The sequence below is a fragment of the Podarcis erhardii genome (genome assembly GCF_964252035.2).
Source record: "Podarcis erhardii genome assembly, chromosome: 15".
Lineage (NCBI taxonomy): Eukaryota > Metazoa > Chordata > Lepidosauria > Squamata > Lacertidae > Podarcis > Podarcis erhardii.
Genome location: NC_138505.1, coordinates 33,057,690 through 33,082,365, shown reverse-complemented (window position 1 = coordinate 33,082,365; position 24,676 = coordinate 33,057,690). Strand labels below are relative to the sequence as shown.

General features: G+C 45.5%; 1 protein-coding gene and 2 long non-coding RNA genes across 5 annotated transcripts; 1 reads left to right on the top strand and 2 right to left on the bottom strand.

The window, feature by feature from the left end:
* The first annotated feature begins 170 nt into the window (after positions 1-170).
* On the top strand, positions 171-24,334 carry CHFR (checkpoint with forkhead and ring finger domains). 3 transcript variants are annotated; one of them, XM_081842329.1, is made up of 18 exons: positions 171-327; positions 1,227-1,380; positions 3,435-3,534; positions 7,740-7,849; positions 8,965-9,024; positions 9,208-9,420; positions 10,109-10,201; positions 10,560-10,716; positions 12,782-12,936; positions 15,889-16,051; positions 17,460-17,602; positions 18,430-18,549; positions 19,408-19,491; positions 20,713-20,783; positions 20,943-21,030; positions 21,446-21,553; positions 22,404-22,476; positions 23,936-24,334. In XM_081842329.1, the coding sequence occupies exons 2-18, from the start codon at positions 1,239-1,241 to the stop codon at positions 23,976-23,978; spliced, it is 1,923 nt and encodes a 640-aa protein (XP_081698455.1). In that variant the 5' UTR covers positions 171-327; positions 1,227-1,238; the 3' UTR covers positions 23,979-24,334. The 3 variants fall into 3 exon arrangements, with proteins under 3 accessions (XP_081698455.1, XP_081698453.1, XP_081698454.1); XM_081842327.1 differs by having other exon boundaries at positions 172-327; positions 9,986-10,201; XM_081842328.1 differs by lacking the exon at positions 171-327 and adding an exon at positions 380-640 and having other exon boundaries at positions 9,986-10,201.
* On the bottom strand, positions 9,338-9,979 carry LOC309330611. The gene is made up of 2 exons (XR_014151511.1): positions 9,890-9,979; positions 9,338-9,492 (listed from the first exon to the last, which is right to left on the bottom strand). It is a non-coding gene; the product is annotated as an uncharacterized lncRNA (long non-coding RNA).
* On the bottom strand, positions 10,079-12,366 carry LOC309330610. The gene is made up of 2 exons (XR_014151510.1): positions 11,067-12,366; positions 10,079-10,177 (listed from the first exon to the last, which is right to left on the bottom strand). It is a non-coding gene; the product is annotated as an uncharacterized lncRNA (long non-coding RNA).
* Positions 24,335-24,676: the final 342 nt, after the last annotated feature.

Sequence of the window (24,676 nt, the reverse complement as noted above, 5' to 3'; positions counted from 1 at the left end):
AGTAAGCTGCATTGAGTGCCTGTCAGTGAAAAGGGCAAATAAATAAATAAATAATAGGCAAGGACTCTATGGTAAGCACAGCGAGCGACTCTCTAGCTGCCGCCCGTGCCATAGATAGCGCCGCCGCCGCCGCCGCCCTCTTCCTTCCGGTCCCCTTTCTCCTTTCCTCTCTGCCGGCCTCACCCGCACCCCTCTCTATGGTGACGCTCGAACCTAGACCGGCCAATGGCTGGCCAGAAGAGGCCTGGCGAGCTCCGCCCAGGGCCTGATCAGCTGAGGGCTGGCAATGTCTGTTGACAGCAGCAGCCTCAGCGGCAGGACTCGGGCGTAAGAGGCTGGTGGGGCTGGTGCTGCCGTGGGGGGGGGGGGGAGCTCAGCCTGTGGGGCTGGGACAGGGGGTGGAAGGGGACAGGAAGGAGAGGGGGCTGAGTGGGGCTCTCTTCCCCCCATTGCTCTCCCTCCCTCCCGGGCTGGGCGGTGGGGGAGCGAAGGGAGGTGGGATCCTGGCGCTGTGAATATGGGGCGCTGTGCAAGAGTTCCTCCAGTCTTGTAAAGCCCCCCCAAGCGCCTCACGGGCTCAGCTCTCCCCCCAGACCTCGCAGAGGCCTTCTGGAGGAGCCTGGATGCCACCAAGGGGGAGGTATTTGGCACAGGCCCCTATTATTTCTTCTTCCTCTTCCCCGTTTTCCTCCCCACCCTTTTTTAAAAGAAAGCTTTTCTCCCACACATGCACGCAACCCCCTCCCCCAGTTTCTAAGCCTAAAGGGAGGTTGTTTAAAAAAGATACTTAGAAACGCAACAGAAGGCGGAGGAGTTGAAGAACTGAGGAAACTGAAAAGGAGGAAGAACCACCCACCGCCCAAAGGAGACGCGAAGGAGGAATTTACAGGGTTAAAGCCGAGATTCTGAACAGTTTTTTTGGGGGGGGGGGTTTAAGCCCCCATTGACTTACTGCTCAGAAGGTGGGGAGGCAGGTGGGAGTGAAAATGCTGCTCCCTCCCCTCCCCTGAAAAGAATAATTTTATCAGACGGTAAGATTTTACAACACGTGCTTCCTCAGGAGTTCGTTTCTTGTTTTGTCTCATTGTAACTCGCATGCTGCTTTTCTCCCCAAGCCCGCACCCCCCAGAAAAACAACTTAAATTGCAATAACCTGCCAGTTGGAGCTAAAATGAAACTTCCCCCACCTGGCCATTTAATTTTTCTTTTCGTCCCAAACTCTACAGATGTGAATCCAGATGGAGCACTCGGAAGTCAGAGGACAAATACAGCAGCAAAGGCAGCGGAAGCCTTGGGGAAAGCTGATCCGCTTGGGGGCTGAGGAAGCCGAGCCTCACCTCTTGTTGCTCAAGAAAGAGTTGACAATTGGGAGGAAAAAAGGTATGGTTCCAGAAATAGTCATGCAGTGGATGTGTGGGCTATAAGATGGCAGAGAGGTATGCAGAAGCTGTCTGTTCAATCCCTTGTTTATAGTTTTCTACCCAGCCATAGGGAACCCACAGTTGAGGATTTTTGTGTCTCTGTGTTGGTATTCTCTTAGGGTGAGCTGAGAAGGCTTTCTTAATTTCTTGTTAATAATCAACAATCAACAGACTTACAGCTTTACGTGGAAGGGCCTGTTTTTATCTTGCTTCCTGTTTCGTACACTAAGCTGTTGTGCTTTTTATGTTTTTGAAAATAAGCTAGGACTCCATGTTTTACTTTCTCTAGAAAACTCCTTTATGAGTCAAGGAACATGGGTAATACATTTTTTCTAAGTTGACATAATACTCAATTTTTCTGTCATTCACAGCTGCAATATTTGATTGCTTTTGCAAGACATCTGCATTTCAGAACATTGTTTTCATTTCAATTTTTTTATATAAAAAGGTGAAAGATGCTTACCATGCAATCTGATACATGTTGCTTTAGAAGTAGGCCCCATTAGACATAATCCCAGGTAATTGCATAAAGAATTGCAGCCTAAGTAGTTGTTAGGTACATGTTGTACTAAACCCTCCAGCTTGTATGAGAGAATAGTAAATCATTATAAGAACTGTCAAAATTGTTGATGTGGATACAAGTTCTGACTTAATCTTTCCACTTGTGCTCTTTCATTGATATAATTAATGAAGCCTTTCTCTATAAGATGCTGTTAGGAAAAGTTAGGAAATGTTTCCTTATTTTATAAGCTGCTTTCAATATATATTATAGAAGAAACAGACATGATATACAAATGCAAATACATGAAAGCATGAATACAAATATAGAAACTATGATCATGTATTAAACATAAAATCTAGAGTGTTAACTTGTGAACACATCCAAATAACGTGTATGTTAAAGCACATGGCTCCCCCCCCCAAAAAAATGGTAGTGTGGAAATTGTATTTTACCCCACCATAGCTACTTTACTTCCCAGCACCCTTAATAAAACTACAGTTCTTGGGATTCTTTGGGGGAAGCCATGTGCTTTAAATGTGTGGTGTGCATGTGACCTTTGCATGATGTATGTTCTCTGATGGGAAGATGGCCTTTCAGAGCCTGATTGATCACATATTTGCTTGGCATAAGTCCTCAGACATGTAGTGGGACTTACTTCATGGTCAAAAGAGTGTTGTGGTACCTTAGAGCCTGAAACATTTATTATAGAATGAGCTCAGTATTGACCAGTGAGATGACATGGGTGGAACTCCATTGCTCTCCTGGCTTCTCAATAAAATGGTAAGCTGGCACTTACTGAGACGGAAAAGCATGGCACTGTGCATCGCAGCAGAAGCACTGGATTGGCTTTGCCACACAGCACTGAGCACTCCATGCCTTGACTCTCCCTTCTCAATAATCGCCAGTGGCCTGCTATGTTCAGGAAGTGGGAACCTCACCTGTGCTGCTTCACTTTCATGGACTAGCTCATGCTATAATAAATTTGCTAGCCTTTAATGTGCCAGAAGACTTTTCATTGTTTTTGCTGCAACAGACTTACACACTGCTATCCTTATGGAAATTATTTCATGGTAAGTACTCTTATGATGACAGACTTAGATATGTAGGGCTGAAGGTTTTTTTTGGGGGGGGGGCGGGATGGGATGTAGTTAGACTACAGTTCCCATCAGCCCCATCCAATAAGCCATAGTATGGAGGGTATGTGGCTGGAGAAAGCTGTGATCCTGGAATTCTGGTGATATATGAAAAACTTGTCCTGGTTTTGAAAATGGATGTCACAGATTTGTGGAGGGTGGGCTATCAAATTATTATTGTTTGTGATAGCAAAATACAAACTTCATATGCAGAAACAGTATATCCCTGAGGAGCACAAAGTTGTCCCAATAAAAGGGGATGGTCAGCCTTCTCATACCCTGTGTGTGAGCATCGCAGAAATTGTGATGGCCTCAGTAAGGCCAAATTCTTCCAGAAATATCTGCAAATCTAATGACACTATCATTTTTGTCACAAAGGTTGCGACCTGTCCTTTCCTGGCAACAAACTGGTGTCTGGAGATCACTGTAAAATAAGGGTGGATGAAGAATCTGGTCAAGTATCACTGGAGGATACCAGGTCAGTTTCGCCTGAACCCTTTCTGCTTTCCCTGCCTGGTTCTGTTGAGTAAAATGTTCTGGTTAAGTGTTCACGCAGGAGTGTCCTGGCTGTCCTTATTTGACTACAAGGCAATATGTTGATATTTTCTGCATCCCGCTTCTCTCTTGGGACCTGTCCAGCTTGCACGCTTAAAACCAGATTTTATTTTTTTTATCTGCTTTCCCCATGGAAACTCTAATTTTGTGAGGGTAGTGATTATTCCATCAACAAATCCTTAAAATTGTTAACTGAGGTTGCAGTTCCCACGGTTCCTTGGATGGTAATGACTCGATTGCGCCTTAGGTTGCCTCAAGCTTGAGACCCTGTGGTATTAATTCCCGCCCCTTTTGTGATGTCAGAGCTTTTAACTATTTCTAGTGTTCTGTTCCAATAGAAGGGATTTCCATAACTGCCCTGATGTTGATTTTGTGTGTGTGGGTGTGTCTCTCTCTCTGGTTGCATACACTTTCCTGTGTGCACGACTTGTGACATCGCCTCTCTTTGAAGTAATCTGTTCAACTATTTCGACATCATCTTGCAAAAATGAAAACAGGCCATAAGAGAGTAAGAGGTCTCACAGGCTTTTGTAGCTAGCAAGCTGCCAACATTATTACAGCCAAAGTACAATCTGTTTTGCTGGCAGGACAATAAAAGATTTGATGGAGAGCATTAGTAATTGGAACACTCACAGGTAGGGTGGCCCAGAAGACTTGGGTATGGAATAGTCACAGACACATATGTAATCACTCGGATCTTGATCCAGCTGAAGCCCAGATTTACATGAATGGGCATGGGATCCAAGCTTTGCCCGGATCTGGTACACAGCCCCTACACTTGTCTTTCCATCTTAAAGATCCATCAGTACCCTTTAGAACAAGGGTGGGAAACCTGTGACCCTCCCAATGTTGTTTGACCGCAGCTCCTGTCACCCCTGACCATTGGCAGTGCCTTTCTGTTTGTTGCTAAATGATTAGCTTTCCAGCACTACTAAAACAGGGTTGGGCAGCCTAATTAAAGCTACTATCCCATACACGTTTGATTGGGAGGAAGTTTCATTAAAAGAGCTGGTGTTTACCTCTGAACAAACATGCATAGGATCAAGCTGTAATGTTAAAAAAAATAAGCAAGAGAAATGTTTCCAAATTTAGCTGAGATACCTGTTCTATATTTCTCTTGCATCTTCCCTCACCCCCAATTCTCTGTTTAGGAAGCAGCTTTAATTTGCATTTTTACTGCAGAAAGTCAACAGTTTGCTAAATGCTTTCTGTAAAAAAAAAAAAAAAGCACTAGGATTATTTTGCACATGAATTGGGAGTCTTATGTTTGGGGGAAGGGGATACAATTTCTTTTAGAAGGCCCATAAAATTAGCATTGGGAGCCTTATGCAAAAGCAATGAACCTTTTTGCAGTTTCCCAGTTTGGAGAAAAGGCTTTCTGGATCAAAAAGGCTAGCAAATGGTTTTCCTCACTTGGCAACTCCCTCCCCCCACTTTTCCCTTATTCAGCAACTGTAAATGAACAGGGTCTCTCTTGTCTTGCAAAGTTGCTTGCCCTTCTTCACACCCCAGTGAAAAATCCAGTTTGCATCTTATTAAATTGTGCATTGAGTAAAAAGTGTGTTAACTCTGGTGTTTCCCAATTCTTGGTATCAGACTCTCTGGGACCCCAGGGGGATGAGGCAAGCGGGCTTTTTTTGAGATCAAAGCTCTGGAAGAGGAGGGAGCAGAGCAAGGGTGGGGGGTTTTGTTCAGTAATTATATTACAGTGGTGCCCCACAAGACGAATGCCTCGCAAGACGGAAAACCCGCTAGATGAAAGGGTTTTCCGTTTTGGAGGCGCTTCGCAAAATGAATTTCCCTATGGGCTTGCTTCGCAAGACGAAAATGTATTGCGAGTTCCTGTGGTTTTTTCCCCTCCCCCCCTTTTCTAAGCCGCTAAGCCGCTTATCAGCTGATCCGATAAGCCGATAAGCCGCTAAAAGCCACTAAAAGCCACTAATCCGCTAAGCCGTCAATGGGCTTGCTTCGCAAGACGAAAAAACCGCTAGACGAAGAGACTCACGGAACGGATTAATTTCATCTTGCGAGACACCACTGTATCCTCTTTAAAATGCCGCCCTATATTTTCCCCAGACTTTAATTTGGATTTACAGTTTCTATTTGTCAGGTTTCTTGCATAAATCTATATTAAATGGGGATGGATATAATACAGGATGGCATTTTGATGAGGAAGATAACATGTGGATGCTGTTGGGGGGCGAAATTTTATTTGTGAGGTTCCCTCAGTCTCCCCCTTGCTGTTTAGGGTCAGCTCTTCTTACCCAATTCTAGCACTTTCCCTTCAGTGTCTTGTAAATACAGGCTTTGTCCACCCGATGGCAGCAACGGCCGTTTGTGTTTCTTAAATAGGCTTTATCATCCAGACTTTGATATTAATCACTGTGTGCAAGAGCTGCTGCTGTTCTGAAGACGGCCTCCTGCCCTTCTTCCCCAAAGAGCCTGGGCGATAGAACATTACAATTTAAACTAAGATTAAAACATTTAAAATCAATTTAAACATTAAAAACATCTAAATCGTATAAAACTGTCGCTCTTGCAGTTTAATAATTGTACAGGCTGCCAGGAACAGTTATCTTTCAACCATCAAAATACCTGGGTGAATAGGAATGTTATAAAATTCCCGCCAAAAGTTAATTGTGACCTGTCAAGTAAAAAAATAAAATAGTAATCATATTAGTTGACTACAGCTAGGGTGACCAGTTTAGGCATAGCTAAATAAGAGGAGACACATTGTTAAAAAAAAAGGGGGGGGGGACTAAAGAGGACACAGATTTACGTATGCTGACTTTTACTGTGTAGGTGCCAAATTAGAAACAATCACAGTAGTTTATTTTTTTAATTTTATTTATTTATGCTTTTCAGGTTTATACATTTCAATAATTTTACAATCATTTTCAAAACTTGACTTCCTTCCCCCTCTTTCTGCAGTTCCTTAAATTTATTTTTAATATCTTCTACATATCCAAATTAACTTAATTTGTTCATTTATTCATTTTCTTTAAATATATATTCTTATGAAAGTGCAGGTTATTACAATAATCCTGCCAATGTTCTTATCTATTTACAATTTATTTGTAAATATTCAATAAACCATTTCCATTCTTTTATAAAAAGTTTATCTTGATTTCTTATTTTTCCGGTAAGTTTTGCCATTTCTGCATATTCCATTTTTGTATCCATTCTTCCTTGCTTCTTTTCATTTTTGGGCGAGTAACATTCTTGCCGCTGTAGTAGCATACATGAATAAGTTTCTGTACAGTTTAGATAGTTCTGTTCCTATAATATTTTTTTACAAACGCTATTTTAAGCATCCTTTTCAATTTATTATATTTCCCAGAATATGGTATAACATATGGTTATACCATATTTCCCAAAATATGGTTATACCATATTTCCCAGAATATGGTATAACAATCGCAGTACAGTGGTGCCCCGCAAGACGAACGCCTCGCAAGACGGAAAACCCGCTAGACGAAAGGGTTTTCTGTTTTGGAGGCGCTTCGCAAAACGAATTTCCCTATGGGCTTGCTTCGCAAGACGAAACTGTCTTGTGAGTTCCTGCGGGGTTTTTTTCCTCCCCCCCCCCTTTCCTAAACCCTAAGCCGCTTATCAGCTGATCCGCTGATAAGCCGCTTATCAGCTGATCCGCTAAAAGCTGCTAAACCGCTAATAGTGCTAATCCGCTAAGCCGTCAATGGGCTTGCTTCGCAAGACGAAAAAACCGCTAGACGAAGAGCCTCACGGAACGGATTAATTTCGTCTTGCGAGGCACCACCGTAGTTTAAATAAAGTACATCTTGCCATAGTGGGGGGGACTGTGACCAGGTGAGCCCTGTGCGTGCTCCGCCCTCTGTCTGAATGCTAGCTCTGACTAAGCTGGTTTAAATGAGATTCCTCAGAAGGTGGTGGGCTCTTCCCCACTGGAGGTATTTAAGCAGAGGCTTGGATAACCATCTGGGAAGTTGTCGTTGCAAGATTCCTGCAATGAGTAGCAGGGTTGGACTACATGACCCTCAGAGTTCCTTTCAGGTTTCTGGTTAGCCACTTATGTAGACCTCCTCTCTCTTGCCCACCCCAATCCTAATCCCTTGTTACTCACCAGACGGCCTTGTTTGTATTTTATAGTACTAATGGAACGGTTATTAACAAACAGAAGGTGGTGAAGAAGCAGACTTACCCGTTACAGACTGGAGATGTGATCTATGTTATTTACAGGAAAAATGAGCCAGAAAACAGTAAGGGGATTTTGCTGCTGCTGCTTTTTTTAATGGGCTTCTTGGGCGCAGGGGCTGATGGGTGGGAGCAAGAAGAGGGAACCTGTGCCGACACCACCCTCTGACGTTGCCAGCTTACAATTCCCAGCACCCCTGACCATTGCCCCTGCTGGCTGGGGCTGATGGGAGTTGGAGTCCAACATAATCTGGAGGGCCACGAGTTCCTCACCCCTGGGTTAGTGTGTGCGCGCATGTGTGCAGAAACGAAGGAAAAAAACATTTGGCATTTCTCCAAGTGAAGCTTATATGGGATACACTCTTGTCCCGGGCCAAAAGCCTAGCCATTAAAGAAAGCTGTGGGCCACATGGCCAAAAACGTGAGGGTTGTCTTGCCATCGTCACCACAACCATGTGAGGTAGATGAGGGAGTGTGTGTGTAAAAATGACCTAAGGTCATGGAGTGAGCTTCATGGCTGAGCAGGGATTTGCATCTGGGCCTACCCACTCTTATGCCAGTGCTCTCACCACTAGAACACACTGGCTTTTGTTAGATTCCAGCACTAACAATAAGTGAAGCACAGAGCTGCTGCAATGGCGCTGGTTGGGAGGAAGCAGGGAAACTGGGGTAGCAGACTGCCTCCTGCCTCAGAAATGGCGCACTTTGGAAATGGAAGAGGGAGTGTCAGGGAGGCGTCTGAACCTCCCCAGGCAGTTGTCTTTAGGGTGACCCATCTTTCTTTGAAAAATTCAGGACAGGAAAAAAGGAAGCACTTCTTCATACAACCTGTAATTAAACTAGGGAACTCTCACAGGAAGTAGTGATGGCCACCCACTTTGATGGCTTTAAATGGTGCATTACACAAATTTGTGGAGGATAAAGCTCTCAGTGGCCTCTACCCATGATGTTTATGTTCTACCTTAGCTGCCGGACACAGTTTGCCTTTGAATGCCAGTTGCTGGCAATCGCAAGCGGCAAGAGTGCTATTACACTCAAGTCCTTTTTGTGGGCTTCCCATAGGCATCTGGTTTAAGAACAGGATGCTGGACCAAATGGGCCATTGGCCTTTTCCAGGTAGCTCAACTTATCTTCTTACCCGTTGGGAACCATTGGCCTTACCGATTTTCTCTCTCTTCAGATGTTGCATATCTTTATGAATCCTTGAATCCAAAACAGGACCCAGCTAATGAGCCAGTAGGTAAGTAAAAGTGATTAGCTCAATGCCAGTGGAGGCAGGGGAGAATGAGCAGTGAAGATTAGCTGCATCCCTTTTAAAGCTGCCGGGCTCTGCAGAATCCCATTAACAGAGATTTCTCTAAGCCTCTTGAGCTGTTGAGGCAGCACCAGAGAACGTTCCCCCTTGCTCCCTTCCCCTCTGCAGAAGCCACTGTCAAAAGCATGTGCCATATGACCAAAGATACCTCAAGTACCAGACAAAGCGAAGATGGGACCTCAGCGGCATTGCCACCGTCGGCTAACCAGGCTAGCTATGACGAACCACAGCCATCCACTTCCACGTCGAACCTCTTTAATGCTGCTTCTACCTCTCTCGCTGAGGCCATATCCACGGAGCAGGATAATCCTTCAACATCTGGTAAAGTCTCAATTCGCTTGGCCCCATGTGTCTAAGGATCATTTCACGTTGGCCTTCCTGCTGAAGCCTAAGCTGTTCAAAAATTGGGGGTGGAAATCCAGAATAGTCTTTGGAGAAGGAGGAGGAGTGCCATTTTTCAGGTTTTCTGTATACCCCAAGACCAGGGGTCGGCAACCTGCGGCCCATGGGACAGTTTAACTGGCCCACGAGCCGCCCCCGAACCGAGCTGCCCACTTGGCGAGTCCCCGCCCACTGCGCTAAACTGGCGCAGTGTGGTGGCGGAAATTGCGTCTGCGCACATGCAGGTGGTCCAGCCCACAGAGCGATCTCCATGGGACTTGACTGGCCCAGGCAGGTAAAACCTTGCCAACCCTTGCCCAAGACCAAGCAAGTACATCTATTATAATAGGGGGCGGTTCTACCCCTCTATATTGGCCAAAGGAGAAATACCGTAGCTGCCATTGCTTGCCTTGTGTACAGGAACGCTTTGCATTCAGTCAGTCAGCAACGCTTTCTGCTGATGTGCTGCACTTCCCTTTCTTTCTTTTTCTTCTTTTGGGGGCAGGGTCGCAACCGTACGCCTTTATTCCTGCACCTTCCCTGCCTGGCTTAGAACCATGTGGTCCAGAAGCATCACTTAAACACAAGCAGCCAAATGTAAATACTGAAACTTCTGACACTTCTTCAGGGGATAAAGAGAAAACCGCGTCGGCTATGCCCAAGTTGAAAAGCAGGGATGAAGAGGAAGCCCTGGAGCCTGCCAGGAAGAAAATAAAAGCAGGTTAATAAATAACTGTTACTTCTTTTTTTAAGAGGTCTGTGGTCCAAGATCTGGCTGGTTTCCCACCCTAGTAACTTTGGGCACTCCTTACTGTCCCTTACCTCCCCACAACTTGCCATGCAATTTATCTTCCCTTCCCTGAAACCCCTTCCTGGTGTAACTTCTGCAACCCAGCTGAAAGGTGCCACTGTTTCCCCAGCCTAGCCTGGGAAGATCCCCTGCAGGGCATGGAGAAGCTCCGCGCCTTCAAAATGGGCAGGGAAGGCTTAGGCAGAGTCTTGTTTGTTGAGCAACAATGTCTCGGGTTCCACTGTGTGTGCCAGCGCTGTGATGTGCGTTTCCCTCCCGCCCCTTGCAGGTGGCGATGCCAGCACGTATCTCCAGGTGATTCCTCCAAACGTATGTGCAATTAAAACGGGGACCGAAGACACAAAGTCACCAAATGTGAAGCCAGACAAAATGGAAGAAACACTCACCTGTATCATCTGCCAAGAGCTGCTGCATGACTGTGTCAGGTAAGGGGGGGCGGGTGTCTGTGGGCCAGACCAGAAGTAATGGCAGCAGGCCAGTGTCTTTGAATCAGTTCACCGCTGAGTTCCTGTATAGAGTATGCATGTGGTGGGGGATTAAAACTCATTAGGGGCAGGTGAGAAGGGGAAATGGTGGGGAACTGTTCCCCCCTGCGCACACTTGCTCCCCCCCCCCCCCCGAGCTATTTTTCTCCCAGGGAGAAAATGTTTGCTGGTGGGAGAGCGAGCGCTGAGAAGCACACACACACAGGCAATCACAATGGAACTTTGTATACTCCAGGATGGATTGAGTTCTCTTGCTTCCAGTCACCATGGTCTGCAGCTACATTACCTACCCTTTAAGAGCATGGAGCCCAATATTTGGTGGGTTAGTTCAATTTGTTGTGTGAGATTCATCCCCCGCCCCTTACACACACGTTGCTGTTCGGCTCTTGTTACCCCTTTAGGGTTGCCAGGTCACGTTGCTGTGGCGACTGTAGAATTCACAGTGGACAGAACTCACTTTGCTGGGGGGGTCTAGATCTAGCAGTTGTTTGTCCCCTTGGGCTTTCTTCCTACCAATAACACACCCCTTTGTTCCTGATTCTGGGCCCTGTCTCTTGTTTTGCCCCAGCCCCTACTTTGTGCTTGGCTCCTCCCTTCTTTTAACTCCGTGATTCCAACATCTGGTTGTTGCATTAAGTTCTTCCTCTCCCCACATCCCATTTCCTTTCACTGCCCAGTCTTCTGAGCGGCCTCCCTAGCTCTCCTCTCTTCTCTTCCTGATCTCCTGCCCCTGAAAGTGCAGCCCCTCTTGGCTCCTTCAGAACACCTTCTCCACATCCATCCCTTGTTGCATCAGTTCCGCAAGCCAATGAGCATTCCGAGCCACTGTACTCGCTCAGCCAACCATATTCCATGGTTCTGCTGCCCTGGGAGCAATTCAGCAGAGCTGTCTGTTTCAGCACCAAACAGAAGGTTGAGGATGGGGAGAATTGACGCCTCCAGCAGCAGAGCGCAGAGAGGCAAGACTGAGTAGGATCCAGCTCCTCTAACCCATGCACGTCATAGATTTAAAGCAGTCTTATGTCTTATTAGTCACGGGGAATTCTTGGAACTGAGGTTTGTTACAGGTGCTCTGTGAAGGCAGCAGCTTTGACAAACTACAATTCCCAGGATTCTTTGTGGGAAGCCGTGGCTATTGAAGTGAAACAGGGGTCTTTAAATGTGTGGTGTGGATGTGGCCAAAGCTGTTGCTGATTTCAAGATAGTTGAACTGATTCCTTTTTCCATACATGTTGAAATGCATTTGGAGCTGACATAAAAGCCCAGAACCTTTGCTGCCATTTGATTATGTGGATAAAAGCCATGGGATATTGTTATACATTTTGAAGAATGTCATGCGAACACAGATTAAAATTGCAGCACTGTGAAATCGGTGAACACACAGCCAGCAGGAGTATAAACACAGCCTGAGATGTAGCGTTTCTGATCCTACAGACAATGGTTTGGTGTGCTGGGAGGAAGCCTCGCATTTGCACACTTACTCTTCCCCTTTCCTCCTGCCTGCACATTATCAGCTTAATGAATCATTTTCTAGTTTGGCCAAACCACAGTTTGATGACTTGAGGGAACACTCCGGAGCAGGGTTACAAAGTAAGAAGATAATAATAATAATAATAAATTTATTATTTGTACCCCGTCCATCTGGCTGGGTTTCCCCGGCCACTCTGGGCAGCTTCTAACAAAGATTAAAAATACATTAAAATGTCACACATTAAAAACTTCCCTGAACAGAGCTGCCTTCAGATGTCTTGTAAATGTCAGGTAGTTGTTTATCTCTTTGACATCTGATGGGAGGGCGTTCCACAGGGCGGGCTCCACTACCGAGAAGGCCCTCTGCCTGGTTCCCTGTAGCTTTGCTTCTCGCAGCGAGGGAACCGCTCACTGTGTGTAGGCTTGTTCCTAAGCCCTACAAACCATGGTTTGCATAGAACGAGAAACATCACATTTGATTGTAAGCACATCCTCCTCCTCCTCTCCATATCAAGGTTTCCCCTTTTCTCTCCAGCTTGCAGCCCTGCATGCACACTTTCTGTGCCGCTTGTTACTCAGGATGGATGGAACGCTCCTCTCTCTGTCCAACTTGCCGCTGTCCGGTGGAACGTATCTGTAAAAACCATATTTTGAACAATTTGGTGGAAGCTTACCTCATCCAGCACCCAGGCAAGTGGAAAGCCGTCCGCAGATATTTGTTGTTGATGCTGATGATAGATTTGCATGGCTCTTTAGAGAGAGGGGCGAGGGGACAAGTCCCTGCCAAAAGGAGCTCGCAATCTAAAAATTGGTCACACCAGAGACCACAGTTGGAGGTGGGGGCAAACACTATAGTGCTGTAATCATGTGCAGGCTAACAAGATGAGCTGCATTCATTCGGAAATAGTGAGTCGACTCCACTTGCACACAATGAATTTATTCAGTCATTTGGTAGCTGGGGATACCAAACACATCAAGGGGCTTCCGAGAACACATTTGGCTAGCCCTACCCCCAGACACTGACGTGCATGCAAACCATTCCCCTCGGCTGACACGATTGGCATCAATCTGTGCGCATGTGGATGTATTCAAATAGGGCTCCCTTCACTAGAAATTGCATCTCCCTGAATCTAGCCCTTCCCAAGTGCACAGGCACACATGGGTGAGCCTGTTGCAATTTGTGCGTTGGCTAGATGGGCATGTGGATTGGGTGGTGGAATGTGAGTCAAAATCTGGAATGCAGGCGCATTCTCTGAAACCCCTTCCATGCATTCAGTACCCACACATACCAAATGACTGAACAGGGCTTGCTCATGCCTGTGCCTCTGTTCCTATGTAAGGGGCAGGTGGTGCTTGTACTAGTCTTGCAGCCTGATCCAGTATGCCTGGTGCTAGGCTTTTCATGCACCAACTCAAGTGCTGCAGCTCTTTTAACAGTGAAATATTGCCAAAGGGAGGTGTGGGGCACAGGGCTAATCATATAATGTATGCAACGAAGACTCTCCAGATCATTGGTTGGGCCATTTCTTCAGGTTGTCGTCTTGTGGAGTGGTTGGGTTCAGGGAAACCAAAGAAGGATGTCAAAAACTGCAGAGGGATGAGTTCTAGTGCTTTCTTAAAGGTGTAGACTCACAGCAAATCAGCCTTCCAGGTCTCCCAGCCTTTACAGATGTGGGACTGCAGAAAGGAGATGGCTTGTCCACTCTCAAGCAAGCATTTATACATCCTTTATACACAAAGCAGCACACGTCAGTTTGGCCAGAACCTCCCATCAATCCCCCAGGGGTCAGCAAACTTTTTCAGCCGTGGGTCCCTCAGACCTTGTGGGGGGCCGGATTATATTTTTTGGGGGGGGGGAATGAATGCATTCCGATGTCCCACAAATAACCCAGAGATGCATTTTAAATAAAAGGACACATTCTACTCATGTAAAAACACGCTGATTCCCGGACCGTCCACGGGCCGGATTTAGAAGGCGATTGGGCCGGATCCAGCCCCCGGGCCTTAGTTTGTCTAACCATACCTTAGAGGCTGTAGGTCAGGGGTCACCAACCTATGGCCTGGGGATCGGATAAGGCCCGAGGGACTCGTTTATCCAGCCTGCAGCAACCCCCGCTGCTGCCCGCTCTTACCGGTGCGGTGTGGGGACCCACTTCCGGGTCAGAGGACACGCTCTTTCTGGTGCACGTCCGTGCCGGAGGAGGCCCATGTGCATGCACACAAGCTATTTCCGGTGTTCATCCGAACCAGAAGTGCGCCAGAAATAGCGTGTGCACGTGCGTACGGGCACGCACTCCCCCGCCCTCCGGCCCGCCGCACAATCATCGCTGGAGACACCAGCCCGAGGCAAGGAAAGCTTGGAGACCCCTGCTGTAAGTGGCAACTATCCAAGGCTTATTGATAGTTCTGCTTTCTGGTCTCAGAGCCCAGCACCCCAAGCCCACAAATAAGGATAACATCAAAATAAGCTAATTAGCTTATATCAAAGCAAATGAATATAAACATACATGAGTTCATTGTTACAAATGCCAATTAATTGTGGGGTTATCTTGACTACCAAGAAGGCATTTGCAGAGCTTTTAGAACAGTTTAGAAACAGTTCCTGATTCTAAATGCATCTGTTTTTTGCTACCCCTGGAGAGAAAAGACTGCAATCTGGGCTAGGTTATCAGTTTCCAACCAGGCACCAGAAAACTGCAGATTGAAGAGCTGCTGGTATCTTTATCATCAGCCAACCCCATTATCCTGTGAACCACCCTGAGATCTTGTGATGACAGACGGGGTATAATAATAATAATAATAATAATAATAATAATAATAGTAGTAGTAGTAGTAGTAGTAAAAAATAATTTGTTATTTATACCCTGCCCATCCGGCTGAGTTTCCCCAGCCACTCTGGGCAGCTCCCAATTGAGTGTTAAAAACAATACAGCATTAAATATTAAAAACTTCCCTAAACAGGGAAATCTAATAAATCATAATACTATTAATCCATTCATAGCTCCTTCTGCCCTTTAGAGTGGAGACAGGATACCTGATAGACTCCAATTCCCATCAGCTTCACCTAGCGGGATGATGGGAGCTGGAGTCCAACAGCATCTGGAGGGCCCAGAGGTTCCACATCTCTGGTTCTAAGGGAGAAGCTGGAAACCTGGGCTGTGATACTAACTGCCAGTGACCATAAAACAATGCCATACTTGTCTCTCACTTTCATAACTATTTACGAGCCAGTGTCATGTAGTGGTTAAGAGTGGTGGACTCGTAATCTGGTGAACTGGGTTCGCGTCCTCGCTCCTCCACATGCAGCTGCTGGGTGACCTTGGGCTGGTCTCGCTTCTCTGAAGTCTCTCAGCCTCACTCACCTCACAGAGTGTTTGTTGTGGGGGAGGAAGGGAAAGGAGATTGTTAGCCGCTTTGAGACTCATTCGGGTAGTGATAAAGCGTGATATCAAATCCAAACTCCTCCTCTTCTTCCATGCATTTGAACTGAAAGCCACTTTAAGAGCCAGCATAGAGGACTTCCTGGATTCCTTGAAAGTTCTGTAACTCTGAAATGATCATGGATGCATTTTTGAATGGGAGCCTGTGTAGCTTGGGACCAACTCCTGGTCAAAAGGCTACTCGAGTTTCCTCTGTTTGTAGATAAGTGTCGCAATGAAGAAGATGTGCGAAGCATGGATGCCCGGAACAAAATCACTCAAGACATGCTTCAGCCAAAGGTGCGGAGGTCCTTTTCGGATGAAGAAGGAAGTTCTGAAGATCTGCTGGAGCTGTCTGATGTAGATAGCGAATCCTCTGATATTAGGTGAGCGTGGTTGTGGCAATAGGATTTTGTGGGACTTGCAGCCTTGCTACCAGGACGACATTTTGAATCTGGCCTTTGAGACGCTTCTCAGGCCATGGTGACTCCTTCAGTGCCTTTGCTTGCCTAGAATTTGCCCTTGAATTGTGGTAATATCTATTGTTTGCCTTGACAGAGGAAACTGTGTGTGTGCGCAAGTTTTTTATTGTAGCATGGTTGGACTGTACTAAGCTAAGAATTGCATCCGTTGGCCTGCTGTTTTTTTTCCTTAGGCCCCCACTCACCACCAATTAGCATGCGGCCCCCAGGAGGCTTCCCATGAAGGAATGCAGCCCTTGGGCTGAACTAAGTTCCCCACCTCCTTTGAAAGATTACTATTCCACTTTTTTGCCTGCCTACATACATCTTAGGTGGCTAACAATAAGAGGAAAAATTAACAGATAAGGGCCCTGCTGAATCATGCTAAAGGTCAGTTTAGTCCAGCAGCCTGTTCTTCCAGTGACCAACTTGAGGTGTGTGGGAAGCTCACAAAGAGGACATTGATATTATTATTATTATTATTATTATTATTATTATTATTATTATTATTATTATTACCCCGCCCATCTGGCTGGGTTTCCCTAGCCACTCTGGGCAGCTTCCAACAGAACACTAAAATACAGTAACCTATTAAACATTAAAAGCTTCCCTAAACAGGGCTGCCTTCAGATGTCTTCTAAAAGTTTGGTAGTTATTTTTCTCTTTGACATCTGGTGAGAGGGCGTTCCACAGGGCAGGTGCCCTCTGCCTGGTTCCCTGTAACTTGGCTTCTCGTAGCGAGGGAACCGCCAGACGGTAGTATTCTTCTCTCACTACTGTTGCCCATAATGAATGTTCAGGGACATGTTCGCTTCTCATCCTGGGCATTATATCATAGAATTGTAGAGTTGGAAGGGACTACAAGGGTCATCTAGTGCAACTCTTCAATGCAGGAATCTTCTGCCCAACATGGCACTTGAAGGAGGCCAGTGATGTAAAAAATTCCTCTCTTTGGGCTTGTTGCTGCTGCAGGAGCTACTCAGCCTTCTGCTCTTGAAAGGGTCCACAAAAGCCATGAAAGAAATCTCTCTCTCTCTCACGCTCACATCTCACCTGTGTGCTGCCTATTAAAGAGTGCCAGGATTACCTGATGTTTTCATCCCAGTTAGACAGTCAGGGCCATGCCCCTCTTAAACTTGAGCCTCTTTTGATCGTTCGCTGTCCTGTAGTTCAGCTTTGCTGTCTTCATGCCCTGCTTGAGTTTCTCGGAAGCCACGGTTGAAAACAAGATGTGGGAATTCCTGGCCCAGTCCAGTGGGGGCTCTTGAATCTGATTGAATTCACTTTGGCTTTCATACGAGTTCCAATAACCTACCTGCACCCGTCTTTTCAGTCAGCCATACATTGTGTGCCGACAGTGTCCGGGGTATCGTCGGCAACCCGTTACGGCCATTGCCTCCCCGGGCCAGGAAGGAGAAACGGAAGCCCGGCAGCCCTTGGGGGATGCACCATCTACCTCTGCCAACTTTCCAACAGGTCAGTGTGGTGAAAGAATGCAGTCAGTGGGTGGCAACGTGAGGCCCTCGTGCTGTGTCTAGCCTGGCAAATTCTTTGCTCCCATTCCCCAATAGGTTTCCTCTTCCTTCCTTCCCCATTATTACCCCATTGTGATGGGGCAATACTATCAATGGGCTCTCACCCCAAGCCAGATAGGATGTAATCGCCTGTTGACTTGTTCCCCATGGAAAAGTGTGTATAGCCAGAGTGTCATGTTTGAGCATCTTGGCATTCTTTGCTGAGGGTGTTATATTGATTTTTCATAGGTCTGCCTTTCAAGCACGCAGCTGGATCAGTCTTTAGGGAAGGGCCATGACTCGGTCCTAGGTTCAGTCCCCAGCATCTCTAGAACCAACTTGGAGGGATTCCCTATCTGAAATCCTGGGTTGCTGCTGGGACTCAGCATAGACAGTACTGAGCTAGATGGACTAATGAATTTATATTAATTGATAATTATATATTAGTAACTTTATATTACCCTAACTTTGTGTTTTTGTAATATTTTGTTTAAGCTGACTGTTTTTGCTTCAGCTTTTTGTACACAGCTTAGAGATATTTTTAAAATATTAAGCGAGATAGAAATTAAACAATCAAAATCAAATAATCTGCAACAAGCAGGGCTTTTGTGCCAGTTGCACAGAGCTGTTGGTTGATGCAGAAAGGGTTCGCTAAAAGTCTGACTTACCTTGGATTGGGTGGCCCCCTGGTCCTGAGCCTGACCATTGAGATTCTATGAAGCTCACTGTCCATGCCCTGTTTTTATTCCAACTCTTTCCGTGTCTCTCTGTCGTTTTCTCCCAACCTAGCTGTCCAGGAGTATGTGTGTCCTTCTCAAGGAAGCCACGTGATATGCACTTGCTGTTTCCAGCCGATGCCGGACCGCAGAGCAGAGCGTGAACAGAATCCGCATATCGCCCCCCAGCAATGTGAGCTAGTAGTCGGTTGCCTACTCTGTTAGGCATTTTTGCTGTTTGTTCTAAACTGCTGTCTTTTGGATGATTTTGCCATGGAAGCGTGAGGGCAGAGTTAAGCCAGCAAAGGGTTGGGAAGAATTCTGTTTTTTAAAAAAATATTATTGACGATGTGTACATTTGCAACAGGACAGTCTATATCAGGCATCCCCAACCTGCAGCCCTCCAGATGTTTTGGCCTACAACTCCCATGATCCTTAACAGGACCAGTGGTCAGGGATGATGGGAATTGTAGTCTAAAACATCTGGAGGGCTTAAGGTTGGGGATGCCTGGTCTCTATCACCACCCAATTCCTTCTCCTCGCATGGCAGTGTGTGAATTCCTTTGGGATTCAAATAGTGGGTGGCTGCTACTTGTGGATAAATTTATGTAAAGGGAGCTGGGGGAGTGTGCAGTATGAAGAACTGAAGAGGGAGTGCAAGCCCTTCCTTTTTCACCAGTGGGGTGAGTGCAGTTTCACCTTTTCTTCCCGCTGTAGGAAGAGCACTGCAGAGCACCACTTCCCCCCATCCTTAAGGGAGTTACTCCTCTCTTTGTTTCTGGTCCTCTGCCTCCCCTCTTTCCGCTTCCAGTTATTCTACTTGGCTGATCAGGAAGTGATGTCACTTTGGGGAGATGCTACCTGTATGCTCACCCCCAACTTCCTATAAGTAGTGGTTGGCTGGCTGAGTGAGGGTGAAGATGCTCACTGTATGCAACAGATATAATGGGAGTGTGTTCATTGATAGCTAATAGGGAATTTGGGGTCCCTTACTACTTGATATTCTGGGTGCCTGATGCCACAACATGTTCTCTGCTCTCTGTGTTCACAGGCACCATCTGTCTCCAACCCTTCTGTCACTTGTACTGGGGTTGCACTCGCGTGGCCTGTTGTGGTTGCTTGGCACCATTCTGTGGTAGGTTGGCCCACTGTCTCACTCCAGGAGTCTTTTTTTATTATTATTATTATTATTATTATTATTATTATTATTATTATTATTTGCTGTTGGCGGAATTGCTATTGACGGAATTTTCTCAAAAACTCTTGAGGAATTTGGGAGCACTGACCATTAGAAGCTGAGACAATTTGGCTCCCAGCAATATTAGCAAACACATGAAATTTCTCTTAAGCTGTTTGATACATACCTTGGTAAATGTAATCAACCTTAAAGTGTTTTTTCACAACCCAAGTTGGCCTTGGTGTATTTTAAAACACAGTCCTGGTTGAGGCTGTAATATTTTACTAAACTCACCCTACGGAGAGAAGCATCTGTCTCCTTGTGGAGGTTACTGGTTCAGACAAACTGTGCAGGAAGAGGTGGCTTACCATAGACAGTGATGCCTTCCTCCAGGTGGGAAAGAGCACTGCAAGTGAGAGGGTTGGAAGGAAGCGTTCCCAGAGCGTGCACTAAAAAATATTCTTGGAGCTGGCAACTTCTGCAGGCAGGTGGAGGCTTCTGGTCTCTGGGAAATCGAGGCCCCTGAACAAAGCTAAATTGTGCTCCCCAGAAGACCCTGAGAAGGGTAGATTCAAGACTTGGGGTGTAGAGAACCATGAATGAGATCCACGATGGCTTCCATTTGTAATGTTCCAATTTCTGTTCATGCATTCTAAGCTCTGTCTGACTATGCTGCAATGCACAATCCCTAATGTGGACTCCAGTGGCATCCTTTTTGAGAACTGAAGAATAGTCCTGCTGCATCAGGCCAATGGTCTGTCTGGTCCATCTTGTTCTCAATGTGGCCATCCCAATGCCTATTGGAAGCCTGAAAGCAGGACGTGAGCACAACAGCACTCTCCCACTTGTGACTCCCAGCAACTGGCATTCAGAGGCTTCCTGCTTCCACTTGTGGAGGGAGAACATAGCCATTGTGGCTAGTAGCAGTTAATAGACACTTTTTAGCCCTTGGTTGAGCATGTTACCTTCTGCAGGAGGGGATTCCCATGCATCCAGTTTCCAGCCCTTGACATGGAAATGAATACGTCTGATTTCAAGGAAGCCAATATTCCAGTTCTGTGAGCTTGAAATCATGACCTCTAGGCATTGAAGGTCATCCTTGTGGTGAGAAAAGAGAAGACGCCTCTTGGGTATTTCAGAGCAAAGATAATTTTCCCTCTCTTTTTAATTTCCTTACAGAAATAAATCTTGGTGACAAGTGTTTAGATGGCGTCCTTAATGGCAATAACTATGAATCGGATATTCTAAAGGTATATTCAGTTTTAAAGTATATCAGTTGAGAGAATATAGCTGCTTAAACCTAGTTTGCAGAATACATTTCTACTACTTTCCATGGGGTGGGTGGGTGGGTCAAGTTGTTTAGTGCATCTCTTTTACATGCTGCTGACTACCCTTTTCTCTCATCTGAGGATTACCTGGCATCCAGGGGTTTAACATGGAAAAATATGTTAAACGAAAGTCTCCTAGCTCTTCAAAGAGGAGTTTTTATTTTACCAGGTAAGCCCCATCTTTTCTCTCTGACTTGAGCTTTCCAGAGGCATATCTTCTGCATTGTGCGCTTTCAGGGAAGCAAATTACACACCCCCATTTGTACCAACCCAACCTTGATCCTATCCTCTTCAGAAACCCTGCTCCACAACTATCTCCACCGGGTGAAGTAGCTGTGGTTAACCTGACAGAAGAGAAGGCCTTTTCAGTGGTGGCACTCTGGTTATGGGATAGCCTTCCCAGAGATGTTGGCCTGACACCATCTTTGTGGTCCTTTCACCACCTTTCAGTTCACCAAGACCTTTCAAATAACTTACAGCAAGCATATGTACTCTTGACGAGTTGTTGCCTGTTTGGAATATTTCATGAAATGGCTTTTTTGGCCCCTGACTGTCTGCAACTCTGATTCCCCTCTGCCCTCCAGATTACCGCATTACTGGAGAAACTGTTCTCTGTTACTGTTGTGGCCTCCGCAGCTTCCGAGAGCTCGCTTATCAGTACAGGCAGAATATTCCTGTTGCTGAATTGCCAGGTATGGAAAGACTGTATTTGTTATTAATTCATTCATTCATTCCCCACCCCCACCCCCCGATTTATAACAAAAGCCAACAAACAACATTAGAAATAAATCAGTTTTAAATAAAATTGGAAGCATTTGTTAAATAATTCTATTTATATTTCCTGAGCGATTCAGTAGCCAGTCAGTCTGTGTTTTGAGATGGCAATTAGCTGTGTCACACAAAAAGTTGCTACTGTTCTGAAGTTGGGAAGGGCAGGTAGAGGCAGCAGTATTCTGAGCAGTTTTAGATGGCTGAGGACTGCCCATCCCTAACCCATGTTCACAACTTTTCCCCTCTCATATGTAAGCTGGAAAGTATGTCATTTGTCCTTGTTGTAGGGAGAATCTTTAAATCTTATACCAAAGGGCAAAAGAGACCTACAGTAATTCTCTCCCATTATTTCTCTTCCACAATACAAATGTTTTGGAGGACTTTTCATTCTGTTCTGCATTGGGACTATATTTATGGTGTATGTTAAAATTCCAGGACAAGACTATCCCATGTGCATATGCATCAGTAACAGCTTAGCATGCACTATGCTAGCATTAAGTTTCAGTATTTTAAAATGCATGTTGCTGTTGCTGTTTCTATTATATCTTCTTAAATTTCAAAAATTCCCACCTATACATGTTGTTGTTTGGTTTGGTCCCCCAACTGATAATCTACTTACATGGCTTTGCACTTGCTACCAAATAATTGTCCGCACCTTATTTTAGAACAACAACAATGATTGACTGATTCGCCCACCCACCCGCCCTCAAATCTCTCTGCTTTTAATTAACGTCAATTGTGCATCAAATGTGTTGGTGTTTTTTCTTGCAGTGGCTGTCACGTCACGCCCTGATTGCTATTGGGGGCGCAATTGCCGGACTCAGGTCAAAGCTCACCATGCAATGTGAGTTGCCCCCACCCCTATCCTCACCCCCTCGATACTTTTCTATAGGAACTTAAATCTGTGTGCATTTCAGGGTCAGGGTAATAGTTCCGTCAGAAAAAAAAGCATGCATAACTTTTTCTATACTTCTGACGAGAGATCATTTTCCTCCATGATGCTAACTGTTACACCAGCACTGGAATTATATGCTCTCTGCACCTAAGCCCAGTCAGCATTCTGGCAGCTGCATTTTGGACCAACAGAAGTTTTAGAGTACTCTTCAAAGGCAGCCCTGTGTAGGTATTAGATATTAGTTGCATTCAAGAATAGCACTAAACCCTGTTGCAAGAATGAAACTAGCATCTCCTTGGGCTTGTGTGCCTGCTCTCCTGTCCTCCAGTGCAGAGATACAAAAAGGTGATAGAAAGTTCCTGCCTTAGATTAACCACAGCTTATCATGTCACTGAAACCCTAAACTGTGGTTAGTTTTAAATGTGATTAGTGGAAACAAGCCAACTTTGAATTAAAGGTAAAGGTAAAGGACCCCTGACAGTTAAGTCCAGTCGTGAACGACTCTGGGGTTGCGGTGCTCATCTCGCTTTACTGGCTGAGGGAGCCGGCGTATGTCTGCGGACAGTTTTTCTGGGTCATGTGGCCAGCATGACTAAGCCGCTTCTAGCGAAACCAGAGCAGCATACGGAAAAGTTGTTTACCTTCCCACCAGAGCGGTACCTATTTATCTACTTGCACTTTTTGGTGTGCTTCCGAACTGCTAGGTTGGCAGGAGCTGGGACTGAGCAACGGGAGCTCACCCCGTCGCAGGGATTTGAACTGCCGACCTGATCGGCAAGCCCAAGAGGCTCAGTGGTTTAACTAATCATAGTTAATATTAACCACAGTTTGCCTAAGTTTGGACTACAGAGCAAACTACAGGTAAACTCATTCACATAGCACAATGCTATGGTTTAGTGTTGCATTCAAACCAGTGCATTATTTCAAAACAGCTAATAATTTGAATCTAGTATGTTTTAATATTAATTTATCAACAACAAAAACTCCCATCTAATGTGGGAAGGAAACCTGACAGTGCTAGCTCACTTTGAACATTATAAGAACATGAGCTGCCCAGAAATCTGCCCAGGGGCTATAAACAGTTTCAACAGTTCACATGTGGGGTGGGGATGATAGTGTTTTTCTTTAAATTTGACATTAACCACCCTAAAAATGCTAGCCTTCACTTAAACCAAAAGGTGGGGGATAGCACTCAAGATTATAAAATGGTGAGATAGCTGGGATTTGTTCGCTGGAAACTGTGTCCAGGAAAATCCAGAAATTGGAAGGCGAATTTCGTTAAAAACACCTCCCCCCCCCCCCCGAAGAAGAAGCTCAACAACTTTGCCCAAAAAAATCGTATCAACTGTTGTTTGCTTGTTTTCTATCGTGTTTTTTAAATTTTAACTCAAGTCTTTTGTTGTTCCAGGAAATTCAATCACATCTGTGAACAAACACGATTCAAAAACTGAAGGTGTTTTTTGAGGCATTTAACTGGCCTGAATACTCGCAGCCTGTAAGAAAGGAGGGGGAAATTAAATCTGCAATACTGACCGTACAGTTATTGTTTCATTGTTCCCTCATAGCAGGGAGTTGGTTACTCTTTTTACATCAGATGCTCTGGTGTATATTTTTGATTTGTAAAACGTTTTCACAGTTTATGAGCAGGTCAGTGTCTTTTTTTCCTTTTCCTTTCCTTCAATAGACAGTGTGGAACAAGCAATTCATTCGTGATTAGTCTGCCCCTGCTTCATCATGTTTTTGACTTAATGACATCATCATTGGACTGAAGGATTCTAATGGCATTGAATAAAGTAGGGGGAGTCTACACTGTGTGGCAGTAATTGCGCTGTTCAAATATATTGAGAGCTATTGTTTGTGGGGTGAAGTAGGACTACAGGGTGGGTGCAAAAAGTTGCTAGGCAAGCGATAAGCTCCTTCTTGAAAAATAGATGGCAGCAGTAGTTATCCACTCCACCCAAGTGGTACAGTGGAGGACAGTTGGGGCTGTGTCTACATGGTCTTGCTAAGGGGATTGGTTGCATGGCCCTTCAATCAACATGGCTGTCAAAAATGATCACAGCTGGATTTGGCCTGGCCCATTCAGTTGTCAGGGGCGACTTGTGATACCCTGCCCTTTCTTGCAACTTTTGCTCCTGACTGCTGCAAT

Bases quoted from the DNA above. Each gene is read 5' to 3' on its own strand.
- CHFR (XM_081842327.1), top strand. From the start codon at position 1,239: ATGGAGCACTCGGAAGTCAGAGGACAAATACAGCAGCAAAGGCAGCGG. The intron at 19,492-20,712 runs GTAGGTTGGCCC...ATTTCCTTACAG, and splicing joins TTGCTTGGCACCATTCTGTG to AAATAAATCTTGGTGACAAG. The intron at 21,554-22,403 runs GTATGGAAAGAC...TTTTTCTTGCAG, and splicing joins TCCTGTTGCTGAATTGCCAG to TGGCTGTCACGTCACGCCCT.